We start from the raw sequence: 17,040 nt of genomic DNA on the forward strand, positions 1-17,040 counted from the left end.
TTTACTGATAGTGAAATATGTATTTTCTATTACATAATTGGAATAAAATCAGCAGTGATTTTTGTCACACATCCAGCAGAATAAGAAGTAGCCTTTCCTTTCCTCCCTAACTATGTTAGGACATAATTTTACCCTTCATATATTAGGCTTAATGGCTAGGGTTCATTTTGGGTTTTCTTTCACAAAGGGTGGATTGTTTCTTTTGAATACTGTTTGATCATTTTGCATTTTATAAAGTCTTTTCTATATGTAGTGCGTGTTCCTGGGGATAGTCAATTTTCTTAACTTCTGTAAAGAACTGAAAAGGTTAAATAATTTAGTTTATGTAGCTGAATGGGGTTTTTTGTTGTTGCAGGGTTTTTACATTAAAGTTAATTTAAAGAAGTTTGTTATCTGTAAAAGTCTGGATAAAGTCCAATAGAAATCGGGAAGTTGCCATTTAAAAACAATTTTTTCTTGTTTTGTTCTGTCTGCATCCACTAGAAAAATACTCTGGAGGAATTTCACTGGGGAATAATTATATCTGCAGGAGACATTTCATTTTAATTGCTATCAGGTAGTGATTGGTTTATGATCTGACAAAAAGGCTTGTAATATTGTTTTAAAATATCCTTTATAATATCCTATGTAACTGTTTATATTGCATATATGTATGTGTAATTATCTCTTAATCTTATTTAAACTTAGTTCTAGCGTACTGTGTTGATGAATACCTCAGGTTTATGTGATTTATAGGGTGTCTTATATGTTTAGTGTTATTCCTCAATTTGCTGACTATTCTCTTGAGGTTTTCTTTCTTGTTAAGCCATAAATTGGATGATCTACTTTTTGTATGTATCATACATTCAATTGTATTTCTGTCATATCCTCTTATGTTATATTCCTTTATATGCAAAAAAAAAAAAAAAAAAAATTGCCCTTTTTGCTGTTTCAGGTGCAAGCATTCAAAGTTTTTAATCACTGATTGTCTCTCTTTAGAATCCTTCTATTTTTTCAGTATCTTTTCGAGATTACTTTGCCCGAATTGAATGTGTATTGTGGTATCAAATACATTGGCATTTTTTTCTTTAAAATTCTACCTCACTTTGGATATTACTGAGGATAATCAGAAAGTGACCACAGGTATTATGAATAGATTTTATGAGGTTTTGAATTTTCTGTTCCTTTTGTTGGGTTTTTTGTTTTGGTTTGGGTTTTTTTCCCCACCGAACTGTCTGGATTGTGGTCAATTCTTTTTTGTTTGTTAGTTTTTTTGGATTAATGGCAGTAGGAGCTTCCTCTTTCGAAGAAAGTGGTTTACAGTTCAGTGTAATTGCCATATATTTATTCACATCATTTGACACTTTCTGCTTATTCTTTCTTCCACATTTTCAGTAGTGTTGCTGCAGCTGCACACGTTTACATTTGCTAAAATATTTTCAGGAGACCTCTGTATGTTCCTTTACTCTTTGAACTTCATGAACTTCCCTTTGGGCAGTTTCTGATCAGTGCCACTGGATAGTATATTGCTCCAAAAGGCTTTGTGTTGCGAAGTTTTTGTTAATTATGCAGCTATAGGTGTTTTAATTTATGTTTTTGAAAATTTCTAGTAAATTGGAAATGTTTGACTTGACTATATTGACACTTTACTAACTCAGCTTTATCACTCTTGGAATTTTATGATATTTAATTATTTTCATCATTTTACCTGTAGCTCTGAGAACAAGGCTCACAGGTCCATAATTCCTAGAATTGGTCCTACTGCTTTTTTTATAAATAGAGGTACAGTGTTTGTCTGCCTTCTAGTCATATGATAGGATAGTTTCTTTTAATGGAAGATTGAATTTTTTTGGCAGCTTGAACCTTTTTCTTGCATTATTTTCAAGACTCTGATATGGATTCGCACAGGTCTTTGGGCTGTTTCCATATCCAGAAGCTCCTATTGGGTGGTACCTTTTTGTGTGTTCTTAGTTTTTAGACTCACTGGGAAAGCCTTACTCTTTACTACTGTGTTTTATTTTGTCTTTATGAACCTCATGAATAGTGTAGGCATAAGCGGGAACTGGGCTGGAGTTTAGGGTTCACCTGCTTGGTTCTGTCTGTGATGAGGCATGTTGGAAAACACACACGTGGTTGTCTCATGGGGAGGGTTTTTCATGAATAGTTATAACCTGTAGACAGAGTCCTCAAAAGCCAGAGAGCCAGGAATTTGCTCTCACTGAGATGGTTTTTACTCCCCTGAAAGTGCTTGGCTAAGGTATGTGAGGAGGATCGTGGAGTCTCACAGGTGTTTTTAGTAGGAAAACAAAGCTGGCTACTAGCAGTGTCTGTGTCTCCTTACATTGCCATGAGTAGAACCTACCAGTAAATTCCCCCTTGTATTTATTGTTTTTCTTGCTCTCCCTCTCTGAACTCTCAAGGTTATTCAGTTATTTTCCTCACAATTTCATTAGGAAATTTGCCAAAAACATCCTTTCTAGGCAGCTGTCTCTGGACCTTTGGAGGCCAGCACTAATGTGCTTCCAGTCTGTAGGGGGTGTTTGGCACAGAATTATGAACTAGGCCTTCATCGCTTTGGGGGAGAGTGGGGAAGAGATCGCTTGCATTTTACCACACCCAGGTGCAAATTTTTTGCTGGTCTATGAGCATTCAGAGCCTTTCATCTCATGTTGTACCTGTTCTGTCCCAGTGCAAGGTCTGTTAACAGCAACAAATTGTTGATGTGAAGACTTATTTCTCTGTTGAATGAAAGCTTTTGTGTGTGTGTGTGAGGGAGTGACTTCAGCAGTCATAAACTGTTCAGATGTAATTTTTTAATGAGGCATTGATTTGTGTTCTTTTTTATTTTAAAGTGGTGCTCAAAGGTGCTGTGATGTTGTCTGCATGTAATACTTCATGTAAAATTGATTAAAATGTTAAACATTTTGCCAGAATTAATGTTGGGAGGAGTTAAACGTATCAGATATAGAAAGAAATGTGTTTCAGCACTTTCTTTCATACGCCGTTGAACAATATAGGCAAGTGCTGTACCGTATGTACATATAATATATTTGTCAGACTAACTGCTTCTGGTGTTTGACTAAAGTGTCTCCTTTCAGCCACCCACACAGAATATGCCTATGGGTCCGGGCGGGATGAGTCAGAGCGGCCCTCCCCCACCGCCGCGCTCGCACAACATGTCTTCAGATGGTATGGTAGGTGGGGGCCCTCCTGCACCACACATGCAGAACCAGATGAACGGCCAGATGCCTGGTAAGTTTTTCTCCTCTAAGACATTAACACCAGCGTTGCCTGGCAACTGAAACGACATGGGGGCTCAAGGGATACTAGATTGTTGATGACAAAACTGCTTTGAATGCCCCCGAGTACAAGCTCTCTTAGAGTTTGTTAGCTACAGAGCTACGTGACCTGTATTCAGTGTTTATCAGGCTGCCCTTGGGCTTTGATGTAGCTGACACACAGCATTCCTCTGATGAACAGAACTGGCTAAATTTAGTCTGTTTGAAACCATGCAGTACAGCTGGCTTTAGAGGGCTTACTGGGGAAAGGTATTGGCCTGTGGCTGAGCGAACACAAATCCTTCCATAAAAAGATAATGTGAAATCATTGTAGCTAAATAATTAGATAATAATAAAATAGATACATATGAAAGAGGCTGTTTCTGATTTGGGTAAATGTTTGAAAGAAAAAAGGATTGCTTTTATACAGCTTCCACTAATCTCCTGTGTTCTTTATTATTGAAGATGTAAGGGATCGTAAGGGATTTGTAAAGAAATGGCCTCCAGATTATTGTTCTAGGTGTAAATTTTAAGGCAGTTTCTATGCCATCCTGTTTTGTAATAAAAAAAAAAGTACTTGGGAAGACAAAAAGAAAGCAGAGAAAGGGGATGATAAAATTCCACATTGTACCTACCAATACTGGCTTCTGGGTAACTATTCCCTTTAGCAGTCGGATCAGAGTAGAGTAGGCAATGGAAGAGCACGCTTCTTTATATAGAGGCTATTTTCCTGAATTTCCACTTGTAAAATCATACTGTCTATTTCATGTGAAATGGCTTTCAGCTTAAAATTGCATTCCCAGGATTGCTTTTGTTCAGAATCCCTCCCTTTTTTTTTTTTTTTTTTTTTTTTTTTTTTTTTTGTTATGGAGGAACTTTTCATACAAAAGCTCCTCAAGGTATTCATACTTTCAAGAAAGGGAACTACTGTCAGAGGATCTTTGAAAATTCATCTCTCACTGGTATTGAGGATAACCTTCCTGACAGCAAACACAGTAATAACTATACAAAACTTAATACAAAACAAAAAATATGACAAGTGCTGTAGTCTCTAATTTCTGTGCAAATCTTGATAAAATGGACCTGATAATTGCGTTTTTTTCTGAAAGAGTAGCTTGAATAGCCTCCAGAGGCCATGTGTAAGAAGTGCAATAAAAGATCTAGAGAAGTTAGTTTCATCATACATGTTGGTCATGGTCTGCATTTGGAAGTGTAAAGAGCAATATATGCTGCTCCCTAAGTAGGGCAGAGATAGTCTGATTATGGTGTCCTTTATCCATCTAAAATCCATCAGTTCCCATGGAGAGTAGCATTGCCTCTCAAAAATCAGTCTCTTTGACCCTCAAGTGTAATCATATTATTGTTATTGTAGTGATCTTTTCCAAGGAGAAGGATTACTGAGTCACAATTGTGAGCATAATGACTTCACCGCAGAGCCACGGGGGAGAAAAGTCACTTCTTAAACATACATATTTTGTAATTAGATAGAATAAGAAAAGAGCTCTTAGGAAAATATGTGAAAGGTAAATAGCTTTGTTTTGGTATTCACCTAGACAGATACTTAAATACAGTTTCCAACTAAGCTTTAATTTAGCCTTTCCTGCAACATATTCCCTTTCTTGAATGTCTGTTCTTTCTCTCTCAGTTTGAAGTTTTCTCTGAGGATGTAAAGATAAACAGCTTAGGATGAGGGCATCTCTTAATATCAGAAAGGCATGCTAAAATCCTTTCACAGGTAGGCATTGGAAAAAGGGAAACAGAATCATCTTGTTAAGCTGAATTACACATATCTTTTCAAGTGTATGTTAGTTTACCTGCTTGTGGGCCTTTCTCTATTTCACAGAGATGTATTTCTAATAATTTCTGCAGTGTATGCATTTGCTTTCTGGTTTTAGGGCCCTTACTCTGAAAACCAGATACAAAATCTTAAATATCTGTAGAGATGATCTGACAAAAGGAGTAAAGTCACTAATCTTAAACTGAGAGAATCCAAGTCTGACATCAGTTGACCAGCCTGGAAAAAATAAAATGCAGGCTCTTAAATATGCCAGCTAAGGATTTCAGGTATTACCTGAGCAGGGGCTTCCACAGACCTGAGTATGGCCAGATGAGAAGGGTTGACGAGAGGATTAGAAGAACTGCCTAGTGATCATCAGGCCATGAGTAATTTTAAAGTTCTGCTATAGATCTGTCCCATTGCCTGAAGGGCAAAGCATGATTTTTCTTGTACCTATGTCCTGGTTAATACAGAACCTGAGTGCTGCTGAGGTCCTTAATTGCATCCCCTGACAAATATGTGTCTGTGTTCTCTTGCCAGTCATGACAGTCATGACAAACCTTCTTCAGCTGGTGATGCACTTGAGTGTTATCTGTACCTGTGACAGGTTGTGATTTTTAGCTGAAAAAAATTGCTGTCTGAAGAGTTACTTTGACTGAGTTTATGTGATGGAAAGTAAGAGTGATCTGGATTTGGAAGGAGATGATGAACTAAGATGTGCTGGAGGCAAGTTGTCTTCCTGATTTCTTGAGGTTGTTTTCTCACATGTAAAAAGTTGAAATGTAAGACTAGCTGTAGGGGTCTCTGACCTTTGTCGAGGCACTGGTAGGTGACCTTCCTAAATAACAAGTTGTCCTGGTTCCAGCCAGAACAAGGTTAATTTTTGCAGTAGGCAGGAGAAGGCAATAGAGCTGGAGGTTATTCTGACCTGCAGGATATTGTTGGTTCTGGGTGGTGAGCAATTACCTGTGAATCCTGTGCATCTTGTGCACTGTTACTAATACTGTTGCTGTTACTGTTCTTTTTCTTGTTTCATTGCTGTTTCCAGTAAATTGTTCTTACCTCAACTTGTAATCTTTACTTTTTGTGCCTTTGGTTCTCTTCTCCAGCCCAGCACAGGAAAGGGGATACAGGGGAGCAAGCAAAGTGGTGTGTGGTTTGGAGTGTTTTAGTGGAAATGGTAAATGGGGGAATAGCATTTCTAAACCACAACACAGGTGTTTGTGTGTTCCAAATAAGTTCTCTCAGAATCTTCTTCCTGTCTGCAAATGTAGTCTCAAATGTATTTAGTCTGTATTACAGCTTCTTGGAGGTAAGGTGCTGTGCATAGGTGGTTAAGAGGAAAAAGTGCTTCTGTTTATACTCAGGATAGATAGTTACTCTGCTAACTTCATTATAACACGAATCTAATTATAAGTATATATATCTAAGTACAGCATTTAAAGTGGTTATTTTAAAGTGGAGATACATACTTCATGCCTCATTAATTCACTCACAGTTCATTCATATTCTCTTCTTCCTATTTCATTTATCCATATAAAAAAAAAATCAATTTTTTTGTCCTTATATGCAAGGGAACTCCATGAAGTGTTTTGACAAACTAAAAAAAATTATATGTAAAGTGTGGTTTTATTAATTTTCATTTGCGAGGTTTTTGATCCTGTGGTCTTAGCTTTTTCTCTGTCTTTGTTTTCTAGCTTCTCACTAACAAACCCCCAGATTTTGACCACAGAAAATAAAAAATGCACCTTGCATTTCATATGACAGCTTTTCTTATGAGTGTTCTCTGCTGTTTTAGTGCTACCCCAAACATGATGTGTAAACCAGCCTTTTAGAGAAGTTTTTTTTTATTTTTTCAAGTTACCTCTTGCAATGATTTTTGCCTTCCTGATTTTGCTTCTTACATTACTAGTTTTTAAAACTTGCTCCCCTGTGTGCTTGCCTAACTCAAAAATCTGTCATTGACAATGTCTTCCTTTAATCAGAAAGAAACAGAACCACTCCCAGGCTCTAACTGACACTAGCCCTGTGTATTCCTTCCTTTCATTAGGAAAGTAGTCTTCTAGCTTCTCTGCAATAGTTTCTTGGCACTACAGTAGGAAGCTTTACTTCACCTAAGAGCACATTCATGACTGAGCTCATGGTTAGAGACAAGCTCACTTTTTCATAATTAAACTGTCTGCATGTTCTCATTATTACAGGATTAGGCAGTGCTGAGTTGAAGAGGGGCAGTATGGGCATTTGTAGTACTCTTGTGGGCATAATCCTATTCACTGAACTACTTTTTCTTTGTTTGTTGGTGGACCTGCCTTTGTACATTTCAGCAATCTCTGCTCACCTTGATTTGCAGGAACGGTGAACTGCATGTTTGATAATCTTTTTCAGCTTTTACACTTTCCTTGACAAAGTAGATTTGTGTTTATTTCAGTAAGGTGTCTTAAAAAGGGCAAGAGGATAAACACGTTTTTAAACTTATTCTCTGTTTCTTCACTTTGGCTTTAGTAGCCATGTTCATTTATCATTGCTATCTTTTTCTTCTGCATCTTTTTGTTTCAGTCAGTTAGTATTGTCTCTGTGACCTTGTGTGCAGCTGTGTCCTTGCTTCTGCCTTCATTCTACTGTAGATTAGTGCAGTTTTTTTTCATTAGCCAGGGACTTAGGAGCTGTTTACTTCTGAAGGCAGAGGAGAGTGTGTGTGCATGTGTATGTGTCTGTGTGTGTCTGTGTGTTTTTTTAAAATTTTCACTGGGAAATATGTAAACAAATCAGTACCTTCCTACAGCTCTACTAGTGCAGTTTCCTTTAGATTCCTCTTCTTAGACTTTGTAGCTTAACTAAAAACCTGTGGCATGTTTAGCAACAGCAGCATCTTCTTGGTGAAACCTGCACCAATATCCACATTTGCCTTGTTTATAGTTGACCTGGTCTGTCATGTCCTCTGGTTGTACATATTTTCATGAGGTCTTCCTGTGGTGCTTGTCATGGGCATAATCCATGCATTTAATCTACTTTTTTTACTTGTCATAATTATATCTAGTCCCACCTCTTACTAAATTTAGTTCTAATAGATGTTCACCTGTTCTACCTAAAGTAATGAGTAAACTGCCCAGGTAGTATTGTAATGTCATACTTTTTAAAATACCCATTGAGAGTAGCTTGAATTCAGAGAATAATCCAAATTCAACCTTTGTTGTCAGGAAGAAGGGAAATAAAAGGTGAAAAGATGTTGTTGGCTCGTGGTTGTATGAACAAGTTGCTTTTCCTTTGCATCTTCACAAGTTGAACTGATAATCAAGTCATCATTCCCCACTCCAGTAATCTGCAAATACAGTCGCAGAATATTGGCTATATAGTATATGATAAAAAATGTTAAATAATTCGCCAGCAATTTTTATTCTACGTTGTTTAATACTATCTGAATCACTGCAATGCTAGGTCCATCAGAAATCAAAAGCATTGATTTTCTGTTGTGTTGAGATTTTCCACCTTATTTGCTAGTAGAAAATATGCAGCACATTGTAATGTTTTCCCTTTGTTTCTTTTTTCACACCTTTCTCTGATTTCGAAGGTTGTTCTTTTACGTATGCACAGAAAGGTGATGTGTTTACTAACATTGGTCACTAAATGCTTTCCATTTACATGTCATTCTTATAAAAAAGTCATGATTGAAGTATAAAAAAAAAGTCTTGATCTTACCACAAAGATTAGTTCTCATTCTCATCTCAGGAGATAAACTCAGGAGTTGTCTTCTTGTCATGAACAACTTTTGGTTGGATTTTTATCTACAGGGGCATTAAAGCAGCTCTGTAGAAGAATCAGTTTGGCTCACAGGTTTTCTATAAAAGCCTTTGCTGTTATATCAGTGATCCATGCAGTCAGTGCCTGTCACCTCTTTCTTCTATGGTTAACTGTATAATCCTTTGAATAAAAGTTAGTCTAAGTTAGCATTTAGTGGTGGACTTGGCAGTGTTAAATTTGCTGTTGCACTTGACAATCTTAGTGGTCTTTTCCGAACAAAGTGTTTCTGTGATTCTATGTAATTATGCCATGTTAATACTGCTTGCATTTAAAATAATAATAATTGTTAGTTTCAAAAAATTATCTAGCATGGGTTGTTTGAATACACAGAAATGTTACAGCCATTGTAACAATTACAGCTTTGATGGAGTTTCCAAGCTGTCTGTTACACTGGTCTTGTGCCATTCAGAATTAAATTCATGCTGTGTTATGCAAGTACTAAAAAGATTAGTTTTGTGTAGAGTATGGATAAAAGATTAGCTATGTGATAATGCAAACTGTATTTTAAATGTATCTTCATGTAATTGTGTTTAATGACTTCTGTTCAGTTTTGTGATTCACTATGACTATTTTCACTTGCTTTTATGCTGCTTAATGTACAACCTTTTTCCCTGTTTTTCTTTCTGAAGGACCCAACCATATGCCTATGCAAGGACCTGGACCTAACCAACTCAATATGACGAACAGTTCCATGAATATGCCTTCAAGTAGCCATGGGTCCATGGGTGGCTATAATCACTCAGTGCCATCATCACAGAGCATGCCAGTGCAGAATCAGATGACAATGAGCCAGGGTCAGCCAATGGGCAACTATGGGCCCAGACCAAACATGAATATGCAACCAAACCAAGGTAAGTGAGGTAAAAGGAAAACATCTTGGGTGCAGATTTTTTTAGAGGTCTTATCTTGTAGATTTCCTTTTCTAAATGTATTTGTACCCTGAGATTTGCTCAGTTGGTTAGAGTATTGTGCTAAGAGCACAAAGGTTGTGACTTCAGTCACCCTGAGGGCTATTTACCTAACACATGGACTCAATCATCCTTATGGAAGGATCATCTCAGAATATCCTGTGAATATTCTTTACCTATGTTTGGAGGATTCTACATCTCTTTTCTCCCATGTATGTGTGACTTTGTTGATTTGCAGACACTGAATATTTTCAGGTATTATGTGAGAATCTGGGAATGAATCTACTTTTATCAGTTATAAGCTGAAACTACTGTTTGTCTTTTTCAAACTTTACACTTCTAGCTAAGTGTTATTGTTATTCAAGTTGCTTGAAGAAATCTCTTCTTTTAAGTCTCTTGGTTAAATTGAAAAAGTAAAGTCATACAGCCCTCAGATTGTTATACCTAGTTAGTCTTTGTTTTCTGCTGTATGCATGGAATGTCTATTTAGTCTTAGAGAATCAAAATTCAGTTCCAGTACTGTCTTCTCTTTTCATGAGATGTCCTTGTATATATAGTAAAAATCAAAACCAGTTTTGTATCTAAGATATCTCCATTGGTGTTTTGATGTCCTTGTTTAAGTGTGAGGACATTATGGAATTAAAATGTGCATTAGAGTAACAGCACACCAAATTATTAAGCTGTATATATGTACTGCATATTCTTATAGAGGTGCTTTACAAGTCAGATCACTATTTTAAGCTTACCTGTTAGGTCTGTTACTGGATTGGATCTGTACATAGCACCTGCTAGAAAACATATGACAAACCAAAGCTCCACTTTTTTATATGTAGATGCCATCTGTTCCTGAGGTGTACAGACAGACCAGGTCATACTGATGGTTACAGAAAGGTGCAAAACAGACGAAAGACTAACTTAATGAGAGGCTAAAAAAAAAAGTCATGACAAGAGAAGCTGTTTCTGCACTTTTCTTACCAGTAGAGAAAGCAGGAATCTGAGGCCTTCAACATCCACATTATTAATAGCGTTTTTCTTAAAGTATATCAGTGGAAGAAACAAAAGATAGGCACATGGCAGAGGAAATCGTAAGTGGGAATATTTTTGACTGTCTCTCTGAACTGGCAAGTTATCTCTCTATGCTGGACAATACATAGTGTAGCAATTTTGTGAATGTTGTAAGATGCTGTGTAAAAACCCTATCCCATTTCAGTTCAAATTTTTTAGTTGCAGAGTTAAGAATAATTATGTAGGAGTATGTGTGAGGGAGCCATCTAGCAAGTCACTCCACAGAAAAACAATTTTCTGTGACTGGCCTAAAATTTTGGAGATGATTCCATCTCAAAGTAACATTATTTATTCTTCCTCATAATATTCCCCTGTTGTGTTTTCAGTACTCTGTCAAACTTGAAAATTGGTCATTATAAACCAAGCAGAAATGGGACTTAAAAGGTTTCTGTTCTGATCAAATAATGGTACTGAAGTGACTTCGGGGAATAGTGAATAAAACAGTATTACCAAATAAGTTCAAGAACAAGAGCAAAATGTTTAGTTAGAACAATGGTACCATTTCCATTAGGGCCACAGCAAGCTTTCACATTGTGTAACTAATTCTGCCAAATTTTGACCCTTTAGGCTGAGACTTTTTCCTTTCCAAGTGTCTGCATCAAGGCTGGTTCTGGTTTTTGCAGAGGTTTCACAGAAGCAGAGGGCAGTAGGGTGAAAAATTTTATTCTTTAGAATGTTTCAATGTCTCACAAAAACATTAGTAAACAGAGCACTTCATTTATAAATGTAGAAGTGCAGGTGCCCCTTTCTTTAGAGCAAGGCTTTGAAAGTTGTCTATTATGCAAACAAATTCTGTTTGCTGTTAAATGAAAATACTGTTCCAAATATCTTTGAGAGAGGAAGTCTTAAGTCTGTAGATGAGCTTGTTTGTTATTTTGATCTAAGATTATTCCCAGTCAGGTCTGCTTAGTGCATTTCCTCCATTTTCTACTCTTAGTTGTTACATATGTATTGAAGTTTGATGATGAATTAGAGGAAGTGTTTTTATATCTTTACTCTCTTGTGACTCCAAGACAGCTAGGTATAGAACAGCAGAGTAATCTGTGAGAAATTTAGAGGTGGGTAGCCAAGCCCAAGTTGGCTGGGCAGAGGTGTCAGCCAGGCATGACCACTCCAGGCTTCTCACCTAAGTGAAGAAACAAGAATGAGCTGCTAGGAAATGCACTCAGTGCAGTTTAACAAAAGGAGAATAAATGGATTGTGACTCTAAGATTTCTTAACCAGTCACATGTGCAACAATTCAGGAACAGAAGTGAACCAAAATTTCTGAACCTCAGTGTTGTTGTCAGGACACATTTGTGAACCCTTAAGTATGCTTTGTTTCTTTGTCTTACAGGAGTGATCCATACTGAAAATGAGAGATCCTACTACATCTGTCAGTTAATAACATCACTAGCTAAATATAATGCTAAATATTCTGCAAGATGAGGTCTTAGCATCTCAAGTTGGCTGTTAAAAATTAGTAGATGTTTTTGATCTTAGTCTTTCTCTATATGGATTACTCATCTGTAGAGGAATAAATCTGGTGGTAAGATTATAATATCATCTGATTTCACAGGAGAGTTGTGAAAGTATATTCATTATGAAGATTTGGACAAATTACTTATGGGTGCCATAAGAAAACCTATGAATAAATTAATACTGTCTTCAGTGTTTGACTAGGCATCTATTAGGAAGAAACAAGATACTGAAATAATTTTTCAGTGAGTAATACCTACCATGTACTGAATGAAGCCAATACTTCTAGGGGAAAAAAAAAAAAAGCATATATAATAGATAAAACCACCATAACACTCAGAAAGGTTTGCTCTAACACTTGGGTTATGCTTGAGCATAACCTCTTTATGTGCACTTGCTACCAAAACATCTTGCTGTATATACACCTTGTGAAGCAGATGATGTTAGCAAGAAAAAAAGGAAAAAGTACTAATTAAGAAATAAAATGCATAGTAACAGAACTGTTTGCTGGATTTACTTCCTTTATCCACTCTCTACTCATTATTGATTTGCGCTATTACAAAATGCTGTCCCGAGGAATACTTTAAATGAGAAGCAAAGTTTTCAGGGAATTGATTTTATATAGTCAGTCCATTTTAAAAAATGAATTCTAGTAATTTTGGACTGAAAAAGCAGAAAATGTTCTAAGTGGAAGATTCTGTAGATGATATAATTGAAAAGTTAATATAGCAGCCTGGGACATCTGCAAGGAGTATTGGCTACCTTTTTGAAAAAGATAGAAGGCAGAAGGGACTGAATGAATTGGAAGAAACTATGTTCTTGTGGGTGCATTTCTTCTTGTGTATTGAAAAAAAATTTCAAGTGTTACCAGTTTTTGACTTTTCAGAGGGGAGATGTAAGCATGATTTTTCTGAAACCTGAAACTTGCATGGAAATTCCTCTTTTTTTTTATGTTGAACAAATCTTTCACACTCAGGGAATAATATTTAATAGTAAAATTAATACATCTCACAAGTAAGAACCAAGAAATTGTAGCTTGGTCATTTAAGAAACTCTGTTTGTTATATGTGGCCATCCCACAGACTGTGTTTCTTATTTGTCAGATCCTTTTGCTGGGATTCCATTCCCTTGCTAGAAGAGCTTGACACAAAGTTGCCAAACTCTCAGTCTCTGTTGAATGAGCATTATATGTTGCCTGTGGTAAGGGAAGGGAACTAGTTTTCAGGTGGCTCCTACAGGACAGTGTCATGTTGAGTTGGTAATTTGGAGACCAGTTGTCAAATCTGGTGCTGAAATTTTTAAATGATAGTTTCATTTATATAACCTTGGAAAAATTCCATTTCAGACCTCTTTCACTTATGAGCAAATATGAAGATATGGAAAGAGTAGAGATGAGGCAGATGCAGCTTCTGGTTCTTTTGTTGTGCACATAGAATGGAATGTAAAGATAGGAACATCCAATGTTAGCTAAAATATAAACATATTTGGGGTATGGCAGACCAGGATAAAGTGATTTCTGAGTTTTACTGCCTGTTATGAATGTCTTGCCATCTGTTCACTCCCATGTAAGCTGAGACTGTTAGGTTTCAGTACCTTGACTGCTTACAGTAGTCAAGATGTTATGGAAAATGCCGGACAGTCTCATTTTTTTTTAAAATCTAACCTACTAAAAGAGAAATAAAATTGCCTCCATGTTCTGAAACACCATCGTGCTATAGCCGCATTGTGTAGGATGTCCGACTGTGGAAGACACTGTAGTTGTTATGAAAAAACAAAAGATATAAACAGCTGCCACAGAGCTTGTGCTTTCATCTTCTTTCCCTAGGGTAAAATATGAAAGGCAAGGTTGGTAACTAAGGAATTTTTTGTATGACATTTTATGTTCTAGTTTTTTTAAATCATACCTGAAATTATGGTTCACTTTGAGATGAGAAGTTTGTGGAGTAATAAAGTGTGGAGAAGTGTCTACTGTCTTCAGTTTGCAGCCTTTATCATACATTAGGAGTAGCAAAAGTTTTGTATCCTCAAAGTCTTTTGAGATAATGTTTAAACTGCTCCTGATGTTAAAACATCTTTCGGATGGTGGCTCATTTGACTAAGCACATCTGAATTGTAGTGTTTGTCAAGTTAAATTGACTCTACATTATAGTTCCTGAGATAGCTCTCACAAGGCTTAAAACCATAATTGAAAAAACAAGCTTTTTTTTTTTTTTTAATTATGGAAAAACAGCAAAAAAGTTTTGCTGAGAATGCTGCAGTGATCTATATTTTGTTATTTTTGTAGCAGTAGACACAGTGATGACATTGACCATGGTAGGTCTGGAATGGTGGGCTTTTCTGATACTCTAGGTATGGATATCCAGTTGCTTCATCTACGCAGGTGTGCATTGTGAAATGCCTAAAGAATAGACCCCTGGGCAACACAACCAGTATAGTTTAGAAGACTGAAGAATCAATAGCTTGTTCTCTTGCTTTTTGGTCATACCCACCTCTTCAGTCAGAACAGCAGAGTCACCAGTTCATTTGTGAGTGTGGCTCCTCACTTTTCTGCTTCTTCAAAAGGTTCAACCACATCAGTGGTTATTCTTGTCTTCTCATAGCTATTACCACCAGTGTCTGAGTTCAGCATAAGGGACGATGCTAAGGAGATGTTTTTAAACCACTAAACTTTTCTGCAGCTCTTTCATCCTCTGCACTTCTGGTCTCAGATTTGTAAGCTTTATCTGGGACCTACTTTCAGCTTGTATTTCTGTTTCTTTCTATCTTACCTGTGTGAAGACTAGATTGTCAGTTTCCAAAAGTCCTTTCTTGTCAGGAGATCTCTGCTGTGTCACTGTACTTACAAGAAGATCAGGTAGTAGTCCATAATCCACGTACCTTTTTTTCCTTCTACATGAGGCCTCCTTAGGAGATAGTGGCTGTAGCAGAAGTTATTTTTTTTCTGTAACTGCTCAAAGTTGCCTACACCTACTAAACAAAAATGTGTGTTCTTGATAATGTAGGCCAGTTAAATTCTGTGCTTGCATATTTTGCAGAGATAATATTAGCACAGTTTTTCTTTTGATGCATTTTGAACTGTGTACAAACAAGATGCTTTGTCCTCTCTGGATTAAATAATTCTAGAAACTCACAAAAAACAGGGTTTCTATGGAGAGTTTTTGAAAGCAATGAGCATTCTCTTGCAGCTCAGTTGTGTGAGCTTTATATATGCTAGTCTTACCTCCAGGTCTGGAAGAGATTGTGGCTTCCACCAAATGTAATTTGTTGTTACCTGATTGGAGATTCAAGAACTGTGTTTTAGGGTGCTTGTAAAAATATATGCCACAAATACTAGAAAACATTATAGAATCATTGAATGGCTTGGGTGGGAAGGGACATGAAGGATCATATAGTTCCAGCCTCCCTGCCTGTGCTACAACTAGCCCAGGTTTCTCAGAGCCTCATCCATCCTGGTCTTGAACGCATCCAGACATGGGGCATTCACAACTTCTTTGGGCAACCTCTTCCAGTGCCTCACCACCCTCACAGTGAAGAATTTCCTCCTACTATCCAATCTATACCTACCCTCTTACTTAAAACCATTGCCCCTTGTCCTGCCACTATCTGCCTGTATAAAAAGTCCATCTCCCTCCCTTTTATAAAGCCCTCTCAAAATACTGGAAGGCTGCAGTGAGGTCTCCCTGGAGCTTTCTCTTCTCCATGTTCTCTCAGTGTTTCCTTATAGGAGAGGTGCTCTCTCCCTCTGATAATCCTTGTGGCCTTCCTCTAGACTCGCTCCAGCAGGTCTGTGTCTTTCCTATGCTGGACACCCTGGAGCTGGATACAGCACTCTGGGTGGGATCTCACCAGAGCAGAGTAGAGGGGCAAAATCACCTCTCTTGACCTTCTGGCCATGTTTTTTCATGCAGTCCAGCATACAGTTGTTTTTTGGCCTGCAAGCCCACATTGTCAGATTAGACCAAGCTTTTCATCAATGCATACCCTCATGTTCTTCTCAGTGCTGCTCTCAGTGAGTTTCCCACTCTGAACTCATGTCTGGGTTTCCCCCAACCCAGGTGCTGCACCTTGCACTTGGACTTGTTGAACTTCATGAGCTTCTCTTGGGCCCGCTTCTCAAGTTTGTCCTTGTTCAAGTAGATAATGAATTAATAATCTTAAGATTTTTATTATGTTTTGGGATTTTATGTCATATTAAGTATTACACGATGAATAAATGTAGCTTTTTCCTAGGCTAGATTTTTCAAATGGAAGAATAAATTGAAAGTTCCCTCATCCCTCAAAACTGCTGCATAAAATAGTTATGTTCCATGAGGCAGTAGAGACCATGGTATCTTCTTAATAAGAAGAACCAAACTGGAAGGAAGCCAGGCCGTCTGCTATGAGCACAACACACAGCCTAATACAGGGTAGTGAATTCTCATTGTGGCTCTACAAAGCGTTAATGAAGTTCTAATTTAAAAAGCAAACAGAAAATCTCTACATTGCACCATGGGGACCCAACACATTTTATCACATTGTATTGTGACTAATATTAATATTGTTAATTAACAAGCTTTCTTGAGATCTAGGAATATTATGGCAACAAGTTTCTTTTTTTTTTTTTTTTCAAGACTGCCTAATGTTTCTTAGTAGCTCCAAACAGAGGAGCAGTGAAATGGAATAATCGAAATTACCTGCTTGTTTAGAAGATCAAAAAAGGAAATGTATTTTGCCAATAACTAAAATAAGTACATCTTTAACCCTTTTTTTTAACTTTAAAGTTGGGACACCAAAGCTT

At 37.1% G+C, this 17,040-nt stretch overlaps 1 protein-coding gene across 3 annotated transcripts in view; it reads left to right on the forward strand.

The window, feature by feature from the left end:
* SS18 (SS18 subunit of BAF chromatin remodeling complex) overlaps positions 1-17,040 on the forward strand; it is a 42,571-nt gene that overhangs the window by 13,008 nt on the left and 12,523 nt on the right. For all 3 annotated transcript variants that reach the window (XM_056484563.1, XM_056484564.1, XM_056484565.1), the window contains exons 4-5: positions 3,078-3,231; positions 9,462-9,683. In XM_056484563.1, the coding sequence (XP_056340538.1) occupies positions 3,078-3,231; positions 9,462-9,683 (376 nt within the window). The remainder of the gene's footprint in view (positions 1-3,077; positions 3,232-9,461; positions 9,684-17,040) is intronic.

Source organism: Oenanthe melanoleuca, chromosome 2 (assembly GCF_029582105.1).
Source record: "Oenanthe melanoleuca isolate GR-GAL-2019-014 chromosome 2, OMel1.0, whole genome shotgun sequence".
NCBI lineage: Eukaryota > Metazoa > Chordata > Aves > Passeriformes > Muscicapidae > Oenanthe > Oenanthe melanoleuca.